The sequence below is a fragment of the Mobula hypostoma genome, chromosome 10 (genome assembly GCF_963921235.1).
Source record: "Mobula hypostoma chromosome 10, sMobHyp1.1, whole genome shotgun sequence".
NCBI lineage: Eukaryota > Metazoa > Chordata > Chondrichthyes > Myliobatiformes > Myliobatidae > Mobula > Mobula hypostoma.
Window position 1 is genome coordinate 38,704,883 of NC_086106.1, and position 19,832 is coordinate 38,724,714.

The 19,832-nt window shown below is 44.7% G+C and overlaps 1 protein-coding gene across 1 annotated transcript in view; it reads left to right on the forward strand.

The window, feature by feature from the left end:
• The window catches only part of LOC134353287 (serine/threonine-protein kinase MRCK beta), a 145,252-nt gene extending 125,765 nt beyond the window's left edge, over positions 1 to 19,487 (forward strand). Inside the window, exons 15-17 of the mRNA XM_063061318.1 lie at positions 1,823 to 1,903; positions 16,351 to 16,413; positions 18,319 to 19,487. Of these exons, the coding sequence (XP_062917388.1) occupies positions 1,823 to 1,903; positions 16,351 to 16,413; positions 18,319 to 18,474 (300 nt within the window). The 3' untranslated portion in view covers positions 18,475 to 19,487. The remainder of the gene's footprint in view (positions 1 to 1,822; positions 1,904 to 16,350; positions 16,414 to 18,318) is intronic.
• Positions 19,488 to 19,832: the final 345 nt, after the last annotated feature.

A 19,832-nucleotide genomic window follows, 5' to 3' on the forward strand; every position in this document is an offset into this window, starting at 1 on the left:
CGGTGGAACACGCTGGCATATCACAATGACCGTGAAGGATCCCCAGGCATCTTGCATACCGTGTCACTGGACCCTGACTCCGGTCTGTAACAGACCCTGTGATGGCTGCCCTTGCATCAGCCTCCCATGTTAAATAAAGTCACGCACCGTCACTCTCCATTAAAGGATCCACCCTCGCATCCCAGATTAAGTCCTCTGGTGATCAGTTAGTGGTGAAGGGGTCAAGATTGCGGGGTCTGGAAGCTCCTAGTCATGAGCCCACACTGTGCTTGAATTTGCAAATCCCGGATTGGCCTCTACAGCCACCTGAGGACAACTGCTCTAGAAAGCACCATATTCAACTTGAGTGGTCACACTACTTGGGACAAAGCCCCAGTGAATGGCAGATCTTGGAAAGCCAATCCTTGAGGAAGCCCATGTTGTCATGTGGAACAAATTTTTAACCTCCTCTTGGGATTATTTAACCTCCATCCATCACACTATTCCTAATAAGAACAAAACATTTTCATCTACAGTGCACTGAGCCAAATATTGGCCCATGATGGGATGAAGGCAGTTCGTGGGATCTTACTGGGTATATATTGGCTACTTGTATCTCTACAGTGCCTTGTACTATCACACAACTTTAGATCTTTATTCTCTGGAGTGCAGGAGAATGAGAGGTGACCTGATAGAAGACAATAAAAACATTAGTGGTGTGGATAAGATGGGCATTCATAGTCTTTTCCCCAGGGTGGGGAGTCCAAAACTAGAGGGCACAGATACAGGATGAGGAGATTTAGTAGAGACCTGAGACGTAACTCCTTCACTCAGGGGTCCGTGAGTACCTGGAACAAGGTGCCAGAAGAAGTGGTTGAGATGGGTACAAATGCAATATTTAACAGATAGGCACATGGAGGGGAAGGGTTTTTTTTTAGATTATGAGGATACTCAGTCCTCGTTTATTGTCATTTAGAAATGCATGCATTAAAAAATGATACAATGTTCCTCCAGAATGATATCATAAGAAACACAGGACAAACCAAGACTAAAACGGACAAAACCACGTAATTATAACATATCGTTACAACAATGCAAAGCAATACCGTATTTTAATAAAGAGCAGACCATGGGCACAGTAAAAAAAAGTCTCAAAGTCCCGATAGCCCCATCATCTCACGCAGACGGTAGAAGGGAGAAATTCCCCCTGCCATGAACCTCCAAGTGCCACAAACTTGCCGATGCAGCACCATTGGAAGCACCCAACCGCAGCTGACTCAGAGTCCGTCCGAAAACTTCAAGCCTCCGACCAGCCCTCCGACACAGCCTCTCTGAGCACAATCCTCTGCCGAGCGTTTCAACCCCGCCCCGGCCGCTGAGCAACAAGCAAAGCCGAGGACTCAGGGCCTTCCCCTTTGGATCATACAGTAGCAGCAGCGGCGAAGCAGGCATTTCAGAAGTTTCACCAGGTGTTCCTCTGTGCTCTCACGTCCGTCTCCATCAAATCAGAATTGTGCACGGCATCCTACTTGACAAATAACAGACATCACCACCGGAGTGGCCGCTGCGAGCTGCGTCACGCCACCATCTTCTCCTCCCTCCTTTGGAGGGTTTGAAGGGTTTTATAACTGGTACGAGCAGGGAGGATGCTGTAGTCAGCATGGGCCAGTTGGGCTGAAGTGCCTGTTGCCATGCTGTAGGACTCTACGACATCAAAGATAGCTCTGAAGTTCATTAAGGTTATAAAAGTGCCTCAGAAATGCAAATATTTTCTAATTCTTCCTTTAAAATGTTAATACAATCTGGTTAAGAGATCCTTTACTGTTTTTTTCTCCAATTTCAGAGAGGCAGCATGGTGGCCCCATCGCTCTCAGACTCTCCTCTTGTGGTCCCTGTCCTTCGGTACCTGGTGTTATTTGCTGGGGTAGGTCTGAATGCTTTTTTGTAGCTCTCATTGGCCAGAATACCAGGCTCCCAGTCATGTGATTACCAGTTAGCTTTTACCCAGTTACTCAATGCAAGGCAGGCAGGTATGGCTCCTACATGGTGCAGACATTGTCTGTCGGTTTTGGTGCTTTGTGCTAAACAGTTGGACATGGTGTGTGTCTAGTCACATCAAACTGGCACAAGTTCAACCTTAAATGGGAATTCATCCAGTTCAGAGAGATAGTTAGTATTATAAACAAAATCCTGCCCTGGGAGTGTGTGATTGAGACAACCTAGAGGGAGCATAACTCTATTGAACCTGTGCTGCCCTGCACTGGGAGTGTGTGATTGAGACAACCTAGAGGGAGCATAACTCTATCGAACCTGTGTTGTCCGTGCACTGGGAGTGTGTGATTGAGACAACTTAGAGGGAGTTTAACTCTATCGAACCTGGGTTGTCCGTGAACTGGGAGTGTGTGAGGGGATGGTGTAGAGGGAACTTAACTCTATATCGAACCTGTGTTGTCCGTGCACTGGGAGTGTGTGATTGAGACAACCTAGAGGGAGCTTAACTCTGTATCAAACCTGTGTCGTCCATGCACTGGGAGTCTGTGATCGGATGGTGTAGAGGGAACTTCACTCTGTATCGAACCTGTGCTGTCCGTGCCCTGGGAGTGTGTGAGGGGATGGTGTAGAGGGAGATTCAGAATTAGAATCAGGTTTCATATCACCAGCATATGGCACAGAGTCATAGAAAATTAGAGCACAGAAACAGGCCCTTCCTTTAGCTCACCTAGTCTGTGCTGAACTATTTAAACTGCCTACTCTGGGACCAGAGTCCTCCATACACCTACCCCTGTACCTATCCAAATTTCTCTTACAAGTTGAAATCAAAGCTCACATTCACTGCTTGTTCCACACTCTCACAACCCTCTGAGTGAAGAGGTTTCCCCTCGTGTTCCTTAAAATTTTTACCTTTCACCCTTAACCATGACCTCTAGTTGTAGTCCCACTCAACCTTAGTGGAAATAAGCCTGCTTGCATTTAGCCTATCGATACCTCTCATGATTTTGTACACCTCCTCTCAATCTTCTACATTCCAATGAACAAAGTCCAAACGGGGACATGGGGGCACCTCTTTTTCCCTTACTAAGGAGAGAGAGAGAGAGAGAGAGAGCCTGTGGTATGTTGAATACCGGGTGAACGAGTAGTCTTTGGGGTACTGCAAATCAGTGTTTTTATTAATACTTTTCTACATGCTTGAGTGCTTGGCAGGGGGTGCTTTTTTGCTGGTGGGGGTCATTGCTTTGCTACTGCTTATGTGTGGGGGGGAGTTGGGGGGACTTTGGGGTTCTAACATTTAATTGTCATTTATTCTTTGGGGCACTCCTCTGTTCTCATGGAGGTTTGCTAAAAAAAATATCAGGATGTATATTGTATACATTTCTCTGAGATTAAATGTACCTGTTGAAACCCATTTAATCTTTCCTTATAACTCAAATCCACCAGACCCAGCAACATCCTTGTAAATCTTCAATCTTATTTACATCTTTCCTGTAGGTAGGTGACAAAAACTGCACATAATACTCAAAATTAGTCCTCACCAATGTCTTACACAACTTCATTTCCTGGACTCAATACTTTGATATATGAAAGCCAATATACCAAAAGCTTTTTTTTATAACACTATCTACCGGTGACACCACTGTCAATGAATTATGGATCTCTATTCCCGGATCCCTTTGTTCTCCCACACTCCTCAGTGCCCTATCGTTCACTGTGTGAGACCTACCATGGTTGGTCTCCTGAGTAAATACAGATGCAAAAAAATTCATTTACGACCTCCCCCAATTTTTTGGATTGTCACACATGGATTGCCATTCTGATCTTCCAAAGTACCTATTTTGTCCCTTACAATCCTTTTGCTCTGAACATCACTTAGGATTCTCCTTCACTTTGTTTGCTAGGGCAACGTCATGCTTTCTTTTAACATGGAAACATTGAAAACCTACAGCACAATACTTCTGCCCACAATGCTGTACCGAACATGTACTTAGAAATTACGTAAGGTTACCCATAGCACTCAATTTTTCTGAGCTCTATGTACCCATCCAGGAGTCTCTTAAAAGACCCTATCGTATCCGCCTCACTGCCATTGCCAGCAGCCCATTCCACGTACTCACCACTCTCTGCTTAAAAAACTTACCCCTGACATCTCCTCTGTACCTACTTTCAAGCACCTTAAAACTGTGCCCTCTTGTGCTATCCATTTCAGCCCTGGGGAAAAGCCTCTGACTATTCACACAATCAATGCCTCTCATCGTCTTATACATCTCTATTAGGTCACCTCTCATCCTCTGTCGCTCCAAGGAGAAAAGGCCGAGTTCACTCAACCTATTCACATAAGACATACCCCCCAATCCAGGCAACATCCTTGTAAATCTTCTCTGCACCCTTTCTATGGTTTCCACATCCTTCCTGTAGTGAGGCAACCAGAACTGAGCACAGTACTCCAAGTGGGGTCTGACCAGGGTCCCATATAGCTGTAACATTACCTCTTGGCTCCTAAACTCAATACTATGATTGATGAAGGCCAATGCACTGTATGCCTTCTTAACCACAGAGTCAACCTGCGCAGCAGCTTTGAGTATCCTATGGACTCAGACCCCAAGATCGCTCTGATCCTCCACACTGCCATTTTAGCCTTCTTAATTTCTTTCTTGTATTTCCTATACCCCATCAGCACCTCATTTGTTCCTACCTGTCTATACCTGCTATGCACCTCCTTTTTCCCTTAACCAGGGCCTCAATATCTCTCGGAAACAAAGGTTCCCTAAGCCTGTTATCTTTCCCTTTCATTTTGACAGGCACATACAAACCTTTTACTCTCAAAATTTCACTTTTCAAGGCCTCACACTTAACAAATACACCTTTGCCAGAAAACAGCCTGCCCTAATCAACACGTGGCAGATTTTTCTGATACCATCAAAATTGGCCTTTTTCCAATTTAGAATATCAACCTGCAGACCAGACTTATCTTTTGCATATTTACTTTGAAATTAATGGCATAGTGATCAATGTTCCCTGTAATTTGTAATGACCAGTGTTTACAAAAATCTTGTGATGTGCAATTTTTTGCCAAGTGACAACAACATGTGTGCACTGAGTCATTTCTTCAATCCAAACAGTATAAGTAAGCCAGTTCTAAAATTTGCAGACAAATCATCACAGATTCCATGTTGTCAACACAGCAGAAACAGGAAAAGGAAATGTGATTGTGTATGATCTCAAAATATACTTAACAATCCAACTAGGCAGAGGGTAACAGCAAAGTTTAAATTCCTTTGTGTGCCAGTAGCCAAAGCTGTGTGTGTGTAGGCCTTACAGGGAACATTGATTGTGATCGCTAAATTCAAAGTGTTCATCTACACAAACTTCTGTCACCTGCCCTATCTCATTCCTCAATAGCAGGTCAAGTTTTGCACACTGTCGCGTTGGGACTTCGACATGCTGCTTAAAGAAACTTTGCTGAACACATGTGACAAATTCTATTCCATTTAGTCCTTTTACTGTATGGAAATCTCAGTCAATATGTGGAAAACTAAAATGACCGAATCTAACAAATAGTCATAGTCATACTTTATTGATCCCAGGGGGAAATTGGTTTTCGTTACAGTTGCACCATAAATAATAACTAGTCATAGAACCATAAATAGTTAAATAGTAATATGTAAATTATGCCAGTAAATTATGAAATAAGTCCAGGACCAGCCTATCGGCACAGGGTGTCTGACCCTCCAAGGGAGGAGTTGTAAAGTTTGATGGCCACAGGCAGGAACGACATCCTAAGATGCTCTGTGTTGCATCTCGGTGGAATGAGTCTCTGGCTGAATGTACTCCTGTGCCCACCCAGTACATTATGTAGTGGATGGGAGACATTGACCAAGATGGCATGCAACTTAGACAGCATCCTCTTTTCAGACACCACCGTGAGAGAGTCCAGTTCCATCCCTACAACATCACTGGCCTTACGAATGAGTTTGTTGATCCTGTTGGTGTCTGCTACCCTCAGCCTGCTGCCCCAGCACACAACAGCAAACATGATAGCACTGGCCACCACAGACTCGTAGAACATCCTCAGCATCGTCCGGCAGATGTTAAAGGACATCAGTCTCCTCAGGAAATAGAGACAGCTCTGACCCTTCTTGTAGACAGCCTCAGTGTTCTTTGACCAGTCCAGTTTATTGTCAATTCATATCCCCAGGTATTTATAATCCTCCACCATGTCCACACTGACCCCCCGGATGGAAACAGGGGTCACCGGTACCTTAGCTGTCCTCAGGTCTACCACCAGCTCCTTAGTCTTTTTCACATTAAGCTGCAGATAATTCTGCTCACACCATGTGACAAAGTTTCCTACCGTAGCCCTGTACTCAGCCTCATCTCCCTTGCTGATGCATCCAACTATGCCAGAGTCATCCGAAAACTTCAGAAGATGACAAGACTCTGTGCAGTAGTTGAAGTCCGAGGTGTAAATAGTGAAGAGAAAAACTGATGGTTTTTGTAACAGTCTGCGTTCTCTCTACAAATGTGTTCCTCCAAAACCCTTGGAGTGTTGCGTGGTCTGTAATATAGTCCCATTAATTTGACATACCTTTCTTATTTATCATTTCCACCCATAATGCCTGACTAGATGAGTTCTCCAGTCTGTCCTGGCTGAGCAGTGCTGTGAAATTTTCACTGATGAGTTAAGCCACCTCACCACCTTTAACCCCTCCCACTCTGTCACATCTAAAACAATGGAACCTTAGAATATTGAGCTGCTATTCCTGCCACTCCTGAAACCAAGTCTCACTAATGGCTACAACATCATAATTCCGGGTGTCGATCCATGCCCTGAGCTCATCCGCCTTTCCTATGTTACTTGCATTGAAATTCATGCAGCTCAGGACATTAGTCACACCATGCTCAACCTCTCGATTCATGACTTTGTCTTAACAACTATAAGACCATAAGACGTAGGAGCAGAATTAGGCCATTCAGCCCATCAAATCTGCTCTGCCATTCCATCATGGCTGATCCCAGATCCCACTCAACCCCATACACCTGCCTTCTCACCATATCAAGTCAAGTCAAGTCAAGTCACTTTTTATTGTCATTTCGACCATAACTGCTGGTACAGTACACAGTAAAAACGAGATAACGAGATATCCTTTGATGCCCTGATGATCAACTTCTGCCTTAAATATACCCACAGACATGGCCTCCATCACAGTCTGTGGCACAGCATTCCACAGATTTACTACTCTCTGGCTAAAAAAAAAATCCTCCTTACCTCTGTCCTAAAGGGACACCCCTCAACTTTGAGGCTGTGTCCTCTAGTTCTGGATACCCCCACCATAGAAAACATCCTTTCTACATCCACCCATTCTACTCATTTCAACATTCAGTAGGTTTCAGTAAGATCCCCTGCATTCTTCTAAATTCCAGTGAGTTTAGGCCCAAAGCTGCCAAACACTCCTCATATGTTAACCCCTTCATTCCCAGAATCATCCTTGTAAACCTCCTCTGGACTCAATCCAATAACAACATATCCTTTCTGAGATATAGGGCCCAAAACTGTTGACAATACTCCAAGTGGGGCCTTATTAGTGTCTTATAAAACCTCCATGCTTTTATATTTTATTCCCCTTGAAATAAATGCCCAACATTGCATTTGCCTTCTTTACCACAGACTCAACCTGTAAATTAACCTTCTGGGTGTCTTGCACAAGGAATCCTCAGTCCCTCTGCACCTCTGATGTTTGAACCTTCTCTCCATTGAGATAATAGACTGCACTATTGTTCTTTTTACCAAACTGCATTATCATACATTTCCCAACACTGTATTCCATCTGCCACTTTTTTGCACATTCTTCCAATCTGTCGAAGTCCTGCTGCAATCGCTTTGCTTCCTCAGCACTACCTAACCCTCCACCTATCTTCATGTCATCCACAAACTTTGCCACAAAGCCATCAATTCCATTATCCAAATCATTGACAAACATTGTGAAAAGCAGCAGTCCCAATATTGACCGCTGAGGAACACCACCAGTCACCAGCAGCTATCCAGAAAAATCCCCTTTTATTCCTAGTCGCTGCCTCCTACCTGTCAGTCATGCAGATATCCATGCCAGTATCTTTCCTGTAATATAATGGGATTTTATTTTGTTAAGCAGTCTCATGTGTGGCACCTTATTATCTGTCTCCACAACCACTCTACTGTCTGTTCTAGCCCTCTGGTCCCCAACCCTCTGCAACTCTAGTTTAAACCCCACTGTGCAGCACTAGCAAACCTTCCTACTAGGATATTACTCCCCCTCTGGTTCAGGTGCAAACCATCTCTTCCGTACAGGTCCCACCTTCCCTGGAAGAGAGCCCAATAATCCAAAATTCCCTCCCTCCTACACCAGCTCCTTAGGAATGCGTTAGATCGTATGCTCTTCCTGTTACTGGCCTCACTAGCATGTGGCACGGGTAGCAATCCTGAGATCACCACCCTGGAGGTCCTGCCCTTTAACTTAGCACCTAAATTCCTTAAATCACTTTGCAGAACCTCGTCACTCCTCTTACCTATGTCATTGGTTCCTACATGGACCATGACCTCTGGCTGTACACCCTCCCAGTTAAGAATGTGAGGACTTGATATGAGATATCCTGGACTCCGGCACCCCAGGTGGCAACATAGCAGCCAGGAATCCCGTTTTCATCCAGAGAAGATCCTTTCTGTTCCCCCAACTAACAAATCCCCCTTTACCACAGCTCACCTCTTCTCCCCCCACCCCCCCCCCAAATCACAGTGCCAGACTCAGTGCCAGAGACCTGATCACTGTGACTTTCCTCTGATAGGTCATCCTCCCCAATAGTATTCAAAGTGATAGAATTGTTGTTGAGGAGGATGGTCACTGCGGTACTCTGCAATGACCCCTGAACCCCTTTCCATGTCCAGACTGTCCCTCAGTTACATAGGTCCTGCACCTCTCGATATGTCTCCTATCCATCACCCCCTCAGCCTCCAGAATGATCCAGAGTTCATCCAGTTCCAGCTTCAACTCCTTAGCATTGAGTGCTAGAAGCTGCAGTCTCATGCGCTTCCTGCGGGTGGAGTCATCAGTCTCCCTGCCTACCCACATCCCGCAAGAGCAGCATTCCACTATCCTGCCCGACATCTCTTCTGTTGTAACTGAGCAGATATAAATAAGGATTCTCTGATTGGAGCCCTTCCTTGCTGAAACCTAAAAATCTCCACTCTAACTGTAACCACTCCAATGATGGCCACTCTGAAAATGCTAATCCACCTGCACAAGCGCTGCTTTAATTTGATCTTGCCAATCAATCCTAAAAGCTGACTGACCACTGCTCAAACTATCAAATGATTGCGAGCCGCTGCTTTTTCTGTTCATCGGTGAACCTGAGTAGATTGTATCTTCTCAGGCTTCCGATTTCTGATTGGCCGCTGCTCAAAGTCGTGAACTTGTGTGCGCTTTCAGGCTCCTGTCTCAGCTTCCTGATGGTAGCAATGAGAAGATCCTGAGTGATGGGGTCCTTAATGAGGGATGCCGCCTTGTTGAGACATCGCTCCTCGAAGATGTCCTGGTTGATGGAGAGACAGAGCTGACTTGAGTTCACAATTTTCTGCAGCTTTTTTCAATCCTGTGCAGTGTCTCCTTCCCAATACCAGACGGTGATGCAGCCAGTTAGAATGCTCTCCACAGTACATCTGTAGAAGTTTGGGAGTGACTTTGGAGACATACCACTGCTAGTGAAATATAGCTGTTGTCGTGCGTTTTTGTAACTGCCTCAATATGCTGGGCCCAGGATAGATCCTCAGATTTGTAGGAATGATTGTGTTAAACGCTGAGCTATAGTCAATAAACAGCAGTCTGATATGAGTATTAGTATTGTCCAGATGATCCAAAGCCACAAGAATAGCCAATTAGATCATGTCCACTGTAGACTCATTCTAGCAATAGGCAAATTGCAGTGCCTAGTTCCTTGCTGAGGCAGGAGATAGTTCTAGCCATAACCAGCCTCTCAAAGAATTTCATCACCGTAGACATGAATGCTAATGGACGACAATCATAAAGGCAGCTCACCTTTCTCTTCATGGGCTCTTGTAGGCCTTTTTGAAGCAGGTGGGAACTTCCAACCGTAGCAATGAGTGATCAGAAATGTCTTTGAATGCACCTGCCAAATGGTTTGCTCAGCTTTTCAGAGCCTTACCAGGTACTCCATCAGGACCTATCACCTTGCAAGAGTTCTTCCTCTTGAAAGATGATCTGACGTCGGGCTCCAAGACAAATATCACAGGTCACCCTGTATCTAACCTGTGCTGTCTCTGCCCTGGGAGTGTGTGATGGGACAGTGTAGAGGGAACTTCACTCTGTATCTATCCCGTGCTGTCCCTGTCCTAGGGGTGTGTGTGATGGGACACTGTAGAGGGATCTTCACTCTGTATCTAACCCAGACTGTACTTGTCCTATGAGTGTTTGATGAGTCAGTGTAGAAGGATCTTCACTCTGTATCTAACCCCTGGGAGTGTGTGATAGGATGGTAGTTAGATATTAAAGACTCCAGATGGTGTTGCACTGCACCTGAGACTTTATTTATTTTAAAACCATGACTATCTAGTCAGTATTCCACTGTGGAAGAGACTAGGAATGTGCCAGAGGTCTGTGAGTGTCAGGGAGCAGGAGTGGGTGCCATTGCTATTACAAAGGAAAAAGTGCTTGGCAAACTGAAGAGTCTTAAGGTGGATAAGTCACCTGGGCCAGATGGATGACATCCCAGGATCCTGAGCGAGGTTGATGAAGAGATAATGGATGCATTGGACATGATCTTTCAAGAGTCACTTGGTTCTGACGTGATCCCGGAGGACTGGAAAATTGCAAATGTCACTCCACTCTTTAAGAAGGGAGGAAGGCAAAAGAAAGGAAATTATTGGACAGTTAATCTAACCTCAGTGGTTGAGAAAAGTATTCAAGTCTATTATTAAGGATGAGGTTCTGAGGTACTTGGAGACTAATGATAAAATAATTCAAAGTCAGCATGGTTTCTGTAAAGGGAAATCTTGACTGACAAATCTGTTAGAGTTCTTTGAGGAAGTAACAAGTAGGGTGATAATGGAGTCATTTACTTGGATTTTCAGAAGATATTTGATAAAATGCCACATATGAGGCTGCTTAACAAGGTAAAATCCTGTGGTGTTACAAGAAAGGTACTGGCATGGACAGCGGAATGGATGGCAGGCAGGCGGCAACGAATGGGAATAAAAGGGGATTTTTCTGGTTGGCTTCTGGTGACAAGTGGTGTTCCTCAGGGGTCAGTATCGGGACTGCTGCTTTTCACATTGTTTGTCATTGAATTGGATAATGGAATTGATGGCTTTGTGGAAAAGTTTGTGGATGATATGAAGATAGGTGGAGGGGTAGGTAGTGCTGAGGAGGCAACGTGATTGCACCAGGACTTCGACAGTTTGGAAGAATGGGCAAAAAAGTGGCAGATAGAATATAGGGTTGGGAAATGGGTGATAATACATTTTGGTCAAAGGAACAATAGTGCGGAATATTAACTAAATGGGGAGAAGGTTCAAACATTAAAGGTGCGGAGGGACTTAGGAGTCCTCATGCAAGACACCCAGAAGGATAATTTACAGGCTGAGTCTGTGGTAAAGAAGGCAAATGCAATGTTAGGCATTTATTTCAAGGGGAATAGAATATAAAAGCAAGGAGATAATGTTGAGCCTTTATAAGACACTAATCAGGCCCCACTTGGAGTATTGTCAACAGTTTTGGGTCCCATATCTCAGAAAGGATGTGGTGTCATTGGAGAGAATCCACAGGAGGTTCACGAGAATGATTCTGGGAATGACGGGGTTAACATGTGAGGAGTCTTTGGCAGCTTTGGGCCTAAGCTCACTGGAATTTAAAAGAATGCATGGGATCTCATTGATACCTATTGAATTTTGAAAGGACTAGATAGGGTAGATGTGGAGGAGAAGTTTGCTATGGTGATGGTATCCCAAACTACTGGGGATACGAATTGACAATAAACTGGACTGGTCAAAGAACACTGAAGCTGTCTACAAGAAGGGTCAGAGCCATCTCTATTTCCTGAGGAGACTGAGGTCCTTTAACATCTGTCGGATGATGCTAAGGATGTTCTACAAGTCTGTGGTGGCCAGTACGATCATGTTTGCTGTTGTGTGCTGGAGCAGCAGGCTGAGGGTAGCAGACACCAACAGAATCAACAAACTCATTCGTAAGGCCAGTGATGTTGTAGGGATGGAACTGGACTCTCTGATGGTGGTGTCTGAAAAGAGGATGCTGTCTAAGTTGCATGCCATCTTGGACAATGTCTCCCATCCACTACGTAATGTACTGGGTGGGCACAGGAGTACATTCAGCCAGAGACCATTCCACCGAGATGCAACACTGAGTGTCATAGGAAGTCATTCCTGCCTGTGGCCATCAAACTTCACAACTCCTCCCTTGGAGGGTCAGACACCCTGAGCCAATAGGCTGGTCCTGGACTTATTTGCTGGCAAAATTTACATATTACTATTTAATTATTTATGGTTTTATTACTATTTAATTATTTATGGTGCAACTGTAACGAAAACCAATTTCCCCTGGGATCAATAAAGTATGACTAGACTAGACTAGACTAGAGGGCACCGCATCAAAATTGAGGGGTGTCCCTTTAGAACAGAGGCAAGGAGGAGTTTTTTAGCCAGAGACTGGTGAATGTGTGGAACGCTCTGCCACAGACTGCGGTGGAAGCCAAGTCTATAGGTATATTTAAGACAGAAGTTGATTGTCAGCGCATCAAAGGATATGGCAAGGAGACAGGTGTATGGGGTTGAGTGGGATCTGGGATCAGCCATGATGGAATGGCAGAGCAGACTTGATGGGCTGAATGGCCTAATTCTGCTCCTATGTCTATTGGTCTTATGGTTGGACCTTGCTGCACTCACATTAAGTATAGTCTCCCATATTGCTCTGGTAAAGACACTTCGAAAATATCTCCTTGACAGCCAACTGTCAGATCCCTTGCACATGCCAAAAAACCCACCAGCTGCTTTTTCTGACTGTATACAGCCCATTTGTCATTGTGATCCAACAGTTGGGCTATTGGTAGTAGGAAAAGGATCTTCAGAGCATAGAATCTGTGCTGACCATCAAGCACCATTTACTCCCATTTTATTCTCCCCATGTTCCCAACAACTACTCCCAGCTTCTACCACCCAGCCACACACTAGAGTAGGAGTTCCCAGCTGCCTTTTTTTTTGCAATTCAAATGTTAATTATTATTTATTCTTATTTTACAAAGCAGCACGGCATATCACAGAGCAGATACAGTACAGCATATTTACACAGTCATCCCATGACAGGAAAACAAATAAAACTCAGAAACAGAAACATGTGCTCATTTAAGTTTAAATTATCATACAACCAAAATTGATCCCACGCGTCTTGCACTTTTCCCTCACTGTTAATTCTTCCCAACATGTGGGGGACTCAGTCATCTACCCAGATACTATGAATGACTTACAGCAGGTAGCAGGTTACCAGCCTGAATATCCTTGAGGATGTGGGGGTGGGATCAGAGGACCTGGGGGGATCTCAGTTAGTCACAGGGAGAAGATGAAAACAGCATTGACAGCACCTGTGGCCTGGATCGACCCTGGAGCAGTAACTCGACTTGCTGTACCACTAGGTGGGGTGGTCAGAATGATGTGGCAAGCTGGGAGGTGTCTTCCACATATCATGACCTTCTTCTTCAACACTCTACCTCTTCCAACTATCACCTCCCAACTTCTCACATCATCACCTCCACCCCTCCCCCCAGCTTGTCCCCCTCCCCCTCCCCCTCCCCACGCCACCTTATTCTGTCCCCTTCCTGTCCAGTTTTGAGGAAGGGTCTCAGCCGGGAACATCAGCTCTTTATTCCTCTCCATAGGTGTGGCGTTCCTCCAGCATTTTGTATCTGTTACTCTGGATCCTCAGCTTCTGCAGAATCTCTGTGTCTCCATTGTATTTATTGTTGAAGCTCTCTAGTCCTGCAACTCCCACAGTCCAGCATTACTCGAGTCTTTAGTACCACGTACTAATATTAATTAACTAATTCATACTCCCATCAGGAAGCAGGCTATGTAGCAACTACGCCAGGTCCACCAGACCCACTAACTCCACCAGCACTTTATTATTTCCTTTCTGTGTGTACAGCCTAACATCACTCTGTGGACATACAATCAGTCCATGAATTTAAGCTACCTATGTATTTATATTTATTGTGTTTGTTAGTTTATTAGGGGTTTTTTGTGCTGCATCAGATCTGGAGTAACAATTATTTTGTTCTCATTTACAGGAAATGACAGTAAATAATCTTGAATCTTAAGATCCAAAATTAATTTAGATTTGATTAACATACCAGAGTAACTTCTGGGATCCCAGCTGTCAGTGTTGCCAACTCATGAAACTTTGATTTACTGACAGTTCTCAAAGTTTCTTGGAAAAGAGCTGTGATGTTCAGAGGAGGGTGTTCACAGGGAATCCTTGGTCTGCATTTTCTGTGGTGTTGGTATTAAAATTGGTTCAACATTGTCACACGTGACAAGATACAGTGATCATTACATGGTGCATTGAAGTAGAACGTACACAGAGAGTGGTGCGTATGTGGAATGCCTCCGGGGTGGTGGTAGAGGTAAATATATTAGCGACATTTAACAAGCTCTTAGATAAGCATAGGGATGATGGAAAAATGGAAGAGTTTGTAGGTGGAAAGAGTTAGTATTGATCTTAGAGTTATTTAAAATGTTGGCACAAAATCATTCAAAGTTCAAAGTAACTTCATCATCAAATTACATATGTACATTATATGTCAACCCTGAGATTCATTTTCTTGTGGGCATTCTCAGTAAATACAAGAAACAAGATGGACAATGTGCAACAGACAACAAACTGAACAAATACAAAAGTAAAGAAAGTAACAATTATAAATAAATAAACAATAAACATCAAGAACATGAGATGAGGAGTCTTTGAAAGTATGTCTACATTTGTGGGAACAGTTCAGTGATGGTGAGTGAAGTTATCCCCACTGGTTCAAGAGCCTGGTGGTTGAGGGGTAGTAACTGTTCCTGAAGCTGGTGGTGTGGGTCTTGAGGCTCCAGTAGCTCCTTCCTGATGGCAGCAGTGGGAAGAGAGCATGGCCTGGGTGGTGGAGTCCTTGATGGTGGAAGCTGCTTTCCTGAGACAGCTCTCCGTGCAGATGTGCTCAATGGTGAGCACTGCTTTACCCATGATGGCCTGGGCCACATTCACTACTTTTTGTATTTTCCATTCAAGGGTTGATGTTTCTATACCAGGTCATGATCCAACCAGACAACACACTTTCCACCATACATCTACAGAAGTTTGTCAAAGTTTTAGATGGTGAGCCGAAGAGCACGCTTTGCACCATGATTTTCTGTGTTCTATGTTATGTTTTAATGCAGAATTAATTGTAAAAGGTGTTGCAAAAGTGCAGTGCGGGTAAATAATAAAGTACAAGATCATAACGAGGTAGTCTGTGAGATCAAGAGTTCATCTTATTGATCAGGAGTCTGATAACAGTGAGATCGACGCTTTCCTTGAACCTCGTGGTACGTGTTTTCATGCTTTTGTATCTTCTGCCCACTGGAGGAGGGGAGAAGAGAGAACGCCTGGTACCAGGCGGGTCCCAAGGGAGCCGGACTAGAGAATTTGTAGCTTTAAACAGGAGCAGAAATGGGCCATTGGCGTTAATACCACCAAGGCTAATCTGCCACATCCAAACCATTTTCCACCACTGTCCCCACTTCTATTGGATTTTGTTTTGGATGAGGCTCCGGGTTCCAATGGTCCATCATCCTTTGGATGAGGAAGTTCACCTTATCCCTGTCACACCTCTTATTGTGGGACGTTGACCTCAAGATCCAGATTAAAGAGAGATTGGCTTTACTTGTCGCATGTATATCGAAACATAGAGTGAAATTTGCTGCTTGTGTCTCCAGCCAACACAGTCTCAATATGTGCAGGGGGCAGCCCACAAGTGTCACCACTCTTCTGGCCCCACTTACTGTGCCCACCACTTACTAACCCTAACCCTAACCTTTAACCTTTTGGAATATGGGAGGAAAACAGAGCACCGGCAGGAAACCCACGTGGTCACGAGGAGAACATACAACCTCCTTATACACAGGACCCGGGTCACTTGTATTGTAAAGCTTTACACTACCATGCCACCCTGGATTACATCGAACTATAACTTGATCTGAGCAGATCAGAAGGAACTTGAACTTTCACTTCATGAGTGATGGCTGTCAAGAAGTGATTATCCAATGCATTTTACCTAAAGCCTAACCTCCATTTCATTTTCTTGCAGGTCCCAAAAGCAGTGGGAGTGACAAAGGGTCTGGCGCTCTTAAGCATGACTGCGTCCAGACAGGTGCCAGCTTCCTGTTGCCCAGGGGCACCACCCTGACGTTTCACGGGCTGGGCTCTGGTCAGTGCATCTTGGCTGCAGTGGGTGAACTGCGGTCGGGGGAAGAAAGTGCAGCGGAGATGCGATTCAGGATGTTCTCTTGGCTCAGGGAAGAAGAATCAGAAACCCATCACCTCGGGGCCATTAATATGCATCCACTGCCTGCCACTGCTCCTTCCCCTACCAAGGCCCTAGATATCGTGTGTGCTGGAAGGCAGAGCTGTGGGAAACAGTGGCTGCGATATGTTAGCCCTGCCACAAGAAACCAGAGATAGTACCCAGCCTCACTGACTTACTTGAGCAGAACATCTTGCTATAAATTCTCAGGTAGAGTGGGGTGTGGTTACAGAGGGCAGCAGCGGCTGGCTTTCCCAAAGGGTGTGTATCCCACCCCAGGTAATAATTTTGGAATCCATTCTGAAGCCGGCCTCATTACTGGTCCGCAAGCTTGCAGGGAAAACCCCCACCACTCAGCTTCCACTCAATCAGGGCTGTGGAAAAGAGCATTCAGTAGGCCTCAGAACAGGAGTAACAGCTTCAACTGATGGGTAACGGGTGTCTGGGTAAAGAGGAATCAGCAGAGAAGCAAGATTCTCAGAATCAGAATCATGTCCTGAAATTTGTTAACTTAGAGGCCCAAGTACAATGCAATATATGATAAATATAAAATTAATTAATTACAGTAAATATATTAAATAGTTAAAGTAAAAATAGTGCCAACAAAAGAAATAACATAAAAAAGTGAGGTAGTGTTCATGGGTTCAATGTCCATTTAGGAATCAGATGGCAGAGGGGGAAAAGCTGTTCCTGAATCGCTGAATGTGTGCCTTCAGGCCGCTGTATCGCCTATCTGATGGTAACAGTGAGAAAAGGGCATGCCCTGGGTATTGGAGGTCCTTAATAATGGACACTACCTTTCTGAGGCACCGCTCCTTAAAGATGTCTTGGATATTACAGAGGCTAGTACCCATGATGGAGCCTCTTTCTATCCTGATCGTCAGGAACCAGCTGGACTTGGTGATGGTGTGATGGCCCTACTCTAAGTTCAACTGTGCTGGCAATATAAATCACTCACAGCATAACATGTTCTCAGTGGCCACTTTATTAAGTACACCAGTACACCAGCTCAATAATATAAATAGCTAATCAGCAACTCAATGCATAAAATCATACAGACATGATCAAGGTGTTCAGACAAAGCATCAGAAGAGGAGAGAAATCTGATCTAAGGCTACGTCTACACTAGACTGGATAAATTTGTAACCGAAGCTTTTTCTCTTCGTTTTGACCCTTCATCCAAACTGAAACAGCGTTTCCCTCCCCCGAAAATGGAGCTTTTCTAAAACACTCTCCAGAGTGTTTAAATCTGAAAACGCCAGTTGGGTGTTGTCGTGTGTACGGGGTAACCGGAGGTTTTAAAAAACCTGTTGCCCCTTTCATCGGTGAAGACACTATGGCTGTAGGAAATGTTTCCAAGGTGACCCCTCTGTGGTAGTGGGGAAGATGTTGGTGGGGTCACCTGGGGGTCTGTGTGTCCGTATGTGTAGCTATTGTAGTGGCTGTGAGGCTGGTACTGCGGCAGTGAAAAGTACTGGGGGGCGGGGGAGCCATCATATTCCTCATCATTGCAAATCCCTCTACAACAGAGTTAGTTTTTCCAATGTTCGTCGTCAGCCGGGTCATTCTGTCCGTGAACTCCCTGTCAGTTGCCTCCATATGCTCCAGTATTTGTTTTTTTTAGTTTTAAGTCCTCCTGCGCAAGAGCCAACAGCTGTCCCTCATTTGGTCATTTCCTTTTAAGTTTTTCTCGTCTGTAACCGGACAAACGCACACCAAGTATACCGTTTCCTCTTCGCTTGTTTTCTGTAGATGTGTCCTGCGCATGCCCAGGAGGAGGAGCTTCGCCCAAATATCCGTTTTAATATGGACGGAGGTATTTTCAAAAACGCCTGGTGTGGACACCTATCGTTTTTACACGAAACTGGCATTTTCAAAATGATCCAGTCTAGTGTCGACGTACCCTAAGTGACCTTGACTGCTGAATGATTGTTGGTGCCAGATGGGGTGGTTTGAGTATCTCAGAAACTGCTGTTCTCCTGGGATTTTCATGCACAACCATCTTGAGTGTTTACAGAGAATGGTGTGAGAAACAAAAAACATCCAGTGAGTGGCAGTTCTGTGGGCGAAAGTGCCTTATCAATGGGAGATGTCAGAGGAGAATAGCCAGACTGATTCAAGCAGAGAGGAAAATGACAGTATCACCGATAACCAAATGTGATAGCAGTAGATCATCTCTAAATGCACAACGTTGAACCTGCAAGTGGGTGGGCTACATCAGCAGAACACCAGATTGAGTTCCACTCCTGTATCTAACAAGACGGCCAATATGTGTAACTAATAGACTTGTATGACCCTTCCCCCTAACCAACCACCAAACCAACATTGAACCATGCAACCCATACCAGGACCCTCAATGATCCATCACTTAGAGCCTTCACCATCCGGGGTATATCCTCTTCTCTTTACTGAAACTGTTCGTAAAACTTTGAGTGTGGAACTGTACCTCCTCCCTGTTGGTAGTAATGCTAAAGGTCCTTAACAATGATGCTGCCTTCTCGAGGCACCTCCTTTTGAAGATGAACTCAATAGTGGGTAAGATTGTGACCGTGAAGAGAATGGCTAAGTCTAAAATCTTCTTCAGCCTGGTGTGATCAGTGCTTCGGAGTCTCCACACCAGGCAATGATACCACCAGTCAGAGAGCTCTGTACAGCCTTTGCAATGAAGGTTCAGCAGAACTGATTCTCCAATCTTACTACAGGGAGGGTAGGAAAACTGAAGAAAACGGGTTCTTGTACTTTCTTTCTGCAACTACCTAATATAGATCTGATTTCCTCCCTCAGCCCAAAAATGTGTGGGTTGATGGGTTAATTTGCCACCACAAATTGCCCCTAGTGTATGGCCGAGAGGTACCATGGGAGAGTCGAGAGAACTATGCGGGATTAGTTTAGGACTGCTGTGAATGGGTGCTTGATTATTGTGTGGACTCAGTTTGCCAAAGGACTTGTTTCTGTGCTGTATCTCTCTGTGATGAAATTAAACATATTCATTGAAATTTATGTTAAAGGCCAAATTCATTCAAGATACGAAACCATCAGACTATTAGACATAGAAACAGAATTAGGTCATTCAGCCATAGAGTCTGCTCTGCATTCAATCAGGACTGATTTACCCTCTCAATCCCATTCTTCTGACTTCTCTCTGTAACAATTAATGCCCTTGGAAACTAGCAACTGTTGCTTTAAATACACCCAGTGACTTGACCTCCAGAGCTATCTGTGGAAATGAATTCCACAGACTCACCACTCTCGAGCTAAAGAAATTC